Raw genomic sequence first — 6,515 nt, 5'->3', positions numbered from 1 at the left:
TGCAGAATCTTTAAGCGCCTCTGTTTCTCTCCATCAGTATGTCTTCTTAAGCACATTCTCCTGCAGGGTTCTCTCCAGTGTGTCTCAACCTTTTCATTAAGACAAGCAGTCTATGGTCTTTACTCCTTAAAGGAGCGCTTAAATTAAGTCAGCTACTCATCTCTCGGACTGAAAGTCTCATCCCACAGACCAGCGCCTGTCCACGGACTAGAAGTCGAGAAACACTGCTCAGTTCTACCTGGAGTTGCTGGTCTCTGCCAGCCTGTTGTTCATGATCCCCAGAGCGCCCACTCCTCCAGAGAACCCGTTATGTCTCGAGCCGCCACACACCGTCCTGGGATAACCGTTAGCGGACTCTGATAACTGCTTCTGCATGAGTGCCAGTGAGACCTTATTCGAGGCCGTCAGGTCCTTCATTGAAATCATCTCGCCCGAGAGTCTGCGTCCTCCTCCCTCCATGTCGCTTTCGCAGGGTCCCGAATCCCCCGAGTCCGGCGTGCGTTTGATTCGGAAGCGACCTTTACGGATTCTCGAACCAGGCCGGATGGCGTTGCGGCGACCCAATGGGAAAGAGTTGGACTTGAATTTACACCGCTGGCAGCATAAGTTCTGAAGCATCCAGTTGAGCACCTGAATGAAAGAAGCATGGAGGGAATTTGATTTGACATTTAAAATACAGATAGATTTGCCTGAGACATTTGTGTACAACAATACATACATACAAAATGATGGAGGATTAAAAATACAATATTGTCAACAGACTCATTTCCAATGTTCAACATCTACCTGTTTGATGACGATGGAGATGACGTTGAACAGAGAGTAGATGCAACACACTCCCATAAGGATGAACAGGCAGTTGGCTAGACGGTACAGCGGCTGGTACTCATAGTCTGCTCTCTGGCTCGACACCAGGTCCCCAAAGCCGATGGTACTGGAGGAGGAGGAGGAAGAAAAAGAAGAAGAGTATGACTTTATTGCCTGTATTTATCCACCTGAGACTAGGGTTCAGAATCCCAGTAACTTTCCCCAAATTCCCCAGAAGTCCTGTTGGAGGATTTCTTACTTATTACCTCCCAATTCCAGGAATCGGTAGCACTTTATGACAACTCCACTTAATAAAGCATCGATAATGGATTATTAAAGAGTTTATTATTAATTGATTAATCATTATTCCATTCATAAGATGTTTAATATATGTCTTTATTAAACCATTTCCTAATCATTAGTTAAGTATTTTTGCAGGGCCTCATCTAAAGTGTGGGCTCTTTATACTTTATAAATACTTTATAAATGTTTTGTGTGACCAATGTAATTTTTCACTAAAATATGGACATGCTCCTTATGTCCCCTAGAACACAGAGGATGTTTAAGTTAAGAAAAGTTCAGAAAATATATAGAAAATGTGCATTTATTGGAAGTGAGTTTTCTACTGAAACTAAAGTGAATGTAAACAGTCACTCTAGCCTCTTGAAACTAGGGGGCACTATTTTTATTTTTGGAAAAATAACGTTCCCAAAGTAAACCGCCAATTTCTCAGGACCAGATGCTAGAATATGCATATAATTGTCATTAGGATAGAAAACACTCTAAAGTTTCCAAAACTGTAAAAATATTGTATGTGAGTATAACAGAACTGATATTGCAGGCAAAATCCTGAGAAAAATCCAATCAGGAAGTAACTCTTATTTTGAAAACCCTGTCTTTCTATGCATCCCTGTTGCCCATTGAAAGGGATATCAACCAGATTCCTTTTTCTGTGGCTTCCCAAGGTGTCTACAGCCTTTAGACGTAGTTTCAGGCCTTTATTTTGAAGAATGAGCGTAAACGACTACATTGCGTAAGTGGCCAGCTGAGGGCTCTCAGAGTGATTCTTGCGTAAAAGACAGAGGTAGTCATTTTTCCTCTTGCTCCAACTGAAAAGCCAATTGTCCCGGTTGATATATTATCGAATAGATATTTGAAAAACACCTTCAGGATTGATTATAAAAAACTTTGCCATGTTTCTGTCAATATTATGGACATAATTTGGAATTTTTTTCGGCGTTGTCGTGACCGCTATTTCCGGTGGATTTCTCAACATAATGTGACCAACAAAAGTAGGTATTTTGGGTATAAAAATAATCTTTATGGAACAAAAGGAACATTTGCTGTCTAACTGGGAGTCTCGTCAGTGAAAACATCCAAAGATCATCAAAGGTAAAGGGTTAATTTGATTGCTTTTCTGATTTTCGTGACCAAGCTTCCTGCTGCTAGCTGGATATAATGCTATGCTAGGCTATCGATAAACTTACACAAATGCTTGTGTAAATCTGAGATAACAGGGTGATTAATTAAAGGCTAAACTGTGTTTCACTATATTTCACTTGTGATTTCATGAATATTAATATTTTCTAGTAATATCTTTTGACCGTTGCGCTATGCTAATTAGTGTAGTTGATGACAATTCTCCCGGATCCAGGATGGGTAGTTCCAAGAGGCTAGGCTGTGTTGTGTTTCTTGGCAGTGACTTTTCTACCCCCCAAAAAGCATTTGCGAGGTGTGGATTGCAGTCTCCTTAGAGATGTGTTTTTTCTACAATACATTTTTTCGTTGTGTCGCACTCCAGGAAGGGGATCCTAATAAAAATCATAAAAAATCTGTATAATCTCGGTAAACCAGAACTGTTAGAAATTGGGAGTTCCGGTTTGCGAAGTCTCCAAATTTGATCACCCAACTCTCAGCCAATGAATACACTACAAGCAGGAAATGTCCTGCAACATTGAATTTAGATCCTACATCTGTAACATTTTTCCCTGCAAATTATACATTTCTTTTTTTTGTTGTTCAATTTTACACCCTTTCTCCCCAATTTCGTGATATCCAATTGTTAGTAGTTACTATCTTGTCTCATCGCTACAACTCCCGTACGGGCTCGAGAGACAAAGGTCGAAAGCCATGCGTCCTCCAGAACACAACCCAACCAAGCCACACTGCTTCTTAACACAGCGTGCATCCAACCCGGAAGCATCCAACCCGCACCAAAGTGGGACTGTCGGTCTGGCCAGCTGTTGTGTGTAGGTTACATCTCCCTGATTTAGGATTAGTTTGCGTTTGCGAGGTTGACAGCATCAGCAAATCATTCACATTATAACTCTTCCTCAAGTCTTTGCAACAGTTGTTTCACAAGGAAATACAGTGGCTTGTGAAAGTATTCACCCCCTTGGCATTTGTCCTATTTTGTTGCCTTACAACCTGGAATTAAAATTTAATTTTGGTGAGGTTTTTATCATTTGATTTACACAACATGCCTACCACTTTGAATTGTGATACAAACAAGTAATAAGACAAAAAAGAAACTTGAGCGTGCATAACTATTCACCCCCCCCCAATGTCGATGCTTTGTAGAGCCACCTTTTGCAGCAACTACAGCTGCAAGTCCCTTGGGGTATATCTTTATAAGCTTGGCACATCTAGCCACTGGGATTTTTTTCCCATTCTTCAAGGCAAAACTGCTCCAGCGCCTTCAAGTTGGATAGGTTCTGCTGGTGTAGAGCAATTCTTAGAGCCAGGGTCTATTTCCTGAATTTCCGCCTAACTGACATGCCCAAAGTAAACTACCTGTTACTCAGACCCAGAAGCCAGGATATGCATATAATGGTGAGCCGGCTTCATGGCACCTGGCTCGATGCCCACTCTAGCCCGGCCGATACGAGGCGCTGCTATGTACCGCACCGGGTTATGCCTGCGCACCGGGGACACAGTGCGCCTCACGGCATAACACGGTGCCTGCCAGGTCCCCTTCTCTCCACGGTAAGCACGGGGAGTTGGCTCAGGTCTCCTACCTGACTTAGCCACACTCCTCGTGTGCCCCCCCAAGAAATTGTTGGGGCTGCCTCTCGGGCTTCCAACCGCGCTGCCGTGCTGCCTCCTCATACCACCGCTTCTCGGCTTTCGCTGCCTCCAGCTCTGCCTTGGGGTGGCGATATTCTCCCGGCTGTGCCTAGGGTCCCTTGCCATCCAAGATCTCCTCCCATGTCCAGCAGTCTGGAGATCGCTGCTGCTGCCCGTTACCACGCTGCTTGGTCCTTTGGTGGTGGGTGAATCTGAAACGGTCGTCGTATGAAGGAGAAGAGGAGGACCAATGCGCAGCGTGGTAAGTGTCCATATTGATAATTTATTATCACGAGAACACTAAACAAAATAACAAAGGAGAATGAACGAAACGAAACAGTCCTTTCTGGTGTAGACACAAAACAGAAAACAATCACCACAAGTCAAGGGTGAAAAACAGGCTACCTAACTATGGTTCTCAATCAGGAACAACGATTGACAGCTGCCTCTGATTGAGAACCATACCAGGCCAAACACAGAAATACCAAATCATAGAAAAACTAACATAGACATCCCACCCAACTCACACCCTGACCATACTAAAACAAAGACATAACAAAAGAACTAAGGTCAGGACGTGACACATATTCTTTCAATTTTTTTATAATGGATTTAATGGTGCTCTGTGGGATGTTCAAATTTTCTGATATTTTTTAATAACCCAACCCTGATCTTTACTTCTCCACAACTTTGTCCCTGACCTGTTTGGAGAGCTCCTTGGTCTTCATGGTGCTGCTTGCTTGGTGGTGCCCCTTGCTGAGTGGTGTTGCAGACTCTGGGGCCTTTCAGAACAAGTGTATATATACTGAGGTCATGTGACATATAATGTGACACTTAGATTGCACACAGGTGGACTTTATTTAACTAATGATGTAACTTCTGAAGGTAATTGGTTGCACCAGATCTTATTTAGGGGCTTCATAGCAAAGAGGGTGAAAACATATGCGTTGCACACACATATCCATTACATGAAATCCAAATAAAATTCCATTTAAATTACAGGTTCTAATGCAACAAAATAGGAAAGATGCCAAGGGGATGAATACTTTTGCAAGGAACTTTATATTGTCTAAATAAAAATTATGAGCTGGCGCACACTCCATATGTATAACCTCCCAGTAATTTATTGGGTAAAAAAATACTTTAGTCAGCACCTCTACATTAAAATAATTTTCTCTGGGTGTGCTCCAGCTCATGATTTTATTAGAAAATATTTTTAGTTTAACATCCTGTGCATTTGTGATTATTCTTTAACCATTGATATGTACTAGGGTCTAAGTGTGACTGTTTACATTCACTTTAGTTTCAGTAGAAAACTCTACTGTAAAGTTCTATATATTTTCTTAACTTAACATCCTCTGTGTTCTAGGGGACATTTTGAGACCTAGTGCGTAATGGGACAAGGACATCCCTGCCAGCCAAACCTTCCCCTAACTCGCTGGGCCAACTGTGCACCGCCCCATGGGTCTTCCGGTCAGGGCCGGCTGCGACAGAACCTCTCTTTTGGTGAGAAATTACACTTTTCACTCGAGACATTTATATTTATAAAGTATAAATAGCCACACTTTAGATGAGGCTACGCAAAAATACTTGAATAACGACTAGGAAATGGTTTATAAGGACCTATATTAAATATCTTATGAATGATCTTATACGTAATTATTAAATACTTTAAAAGTGGTTTACAAATGTGTGAATAACTAGGTTACTATCACTTACAAATGTGAAAGTAATGATTAATAACGATTTAGTAATCCATTATGAATCCTTCATTATGTGGAGTTATTATAAAGTTCCACCCAGGAATCTTCCAACCGGGATTTCTGGAAAACCAGATAAGTTTAGGGAAGAGACATACACACACAAAAGAAGAGGTTGAAGAACAGGGCCAGCCACAGTGCAGTGCCTTGATCAAGGGAAAAACGACACGATATTTACTCTACCCACTAGATTTTCCCTTCAGTCAGACTCAAGATTCGTAAAGAGAACCCTCCAGCCAGTTACTGTCTGGCCCACCTCTCCGAGCTCCGACCTTACCTGAATGTGACGAAGCAGAAGTAGAGTGAGTCCAGGTAGGCCCATCCCTCCACGGGGGTGTACATGGCTGAGGCGCAGCAGGAGATAATGATGGCGGATAGCCCCAGGATCAACATGACGTGGTAGACAGACGGCTTCCACCCTGGGAAAGAACACGCTGAGAAGTCATGGCGGATACCCGGCGGGAGGAGGCCGGAGTTCCGAATGCGCCGTTCCCTCACGGCCTTCATGACCACAGCCAGGAGGGTGATAATGCGTTCCAGGAAGAGGTTAAAGAACAAGATGGTGGCGGCGCAGCCGAGGAGACCGTAGAAGATCAGGAACACCTTCCCTGCTACCGTCACTGGAGTGGACATCCCAAAACCTACAGGTGGCGACAGAGAGATGGGGTTAGGGTAATGGATTGCTTAATTGATTGAGTGGTTGATTGATTGACTGGATGATTGGTTGATTGATTGATGAAAGAAGATGATACTACTTAAGGCCCAGAGGAAGGCATTTTACATACCACACTGTAAGTCTGTTTGTCTGTTCCGAATAATTCTCAGGTCATTGCCGGTATCTGAATGCCTCATTTCCTTCTTCTGTGGTAGACACTAAGGCTG

General features: G+C 42.9%; 1 protein-coding gene across 1 annotated transcript; it reads right to left on the bottom strand.

The window, feature by feature from the left end:
* Positions 1-234: 234 nt before the first annotated feature.
* On the bottom strand, positions 235-6,266 carry LOC149972622 (potassium channel subfamily K member 12-like). Its single transcript, XM_090217980.1, has 3 exons — positions 5,911-6,266; positions 787-934; positions 235-630 (listed from the first exon to the last, which is right to left on the bottom strand). Exons 1-3 carry the CDS (start codon positions 6,264-6,266, stop codon positions 235-237), a joined length of 900 nt encoding a protein of 299 aa, XP_090074106.1.
* Between the last annotated feature and the right edge of the window lie 249 nt (positions 6,267-6,515).

This window comes from Oncorhynchus mykiss, chromosome 23 (genome assembly GCF_057628025.1).
Source record: "Oncorhynchus mykiss isolate SJ-2025 chromosome 23, ASM5762802v1, whole genome shotgun sequence".
Lineage (NCBI taxonomy): Eukaryota > Metazoa > Chordata > Actinopteri > Salmoniformes > Salmonidae > Oncorhynchus > Oncorhynchus mykiss.
Note: the sequence above shows the minus strand (reverse complement) of the source record. Positions and strands in the feature narration are given on the sequence as shown.

Coding starts and splice junctions, on each gene's coding strand:
- LOC149972622 (XM_090217980.1), bottom strand. CDS start 6,266: ATGTCCACTCCAGTGACGGTAGCAGGGAAGGTGTTCCTGATCTTCTAC. Junction 935..5,910: donor TTCTGCTTCGTCACATTCAG/GTAAGGTCGGAG, acceptor CTCCTCCTCCAG/TACCATCGGCTTTGGGGACC. Junction 631..786: donor TCTCCATCGTCATCAAACAG/GTAGATGTTGAA, acceptor TCTTTCATTCAG/GTGCTCAACTGGATGCTTCA.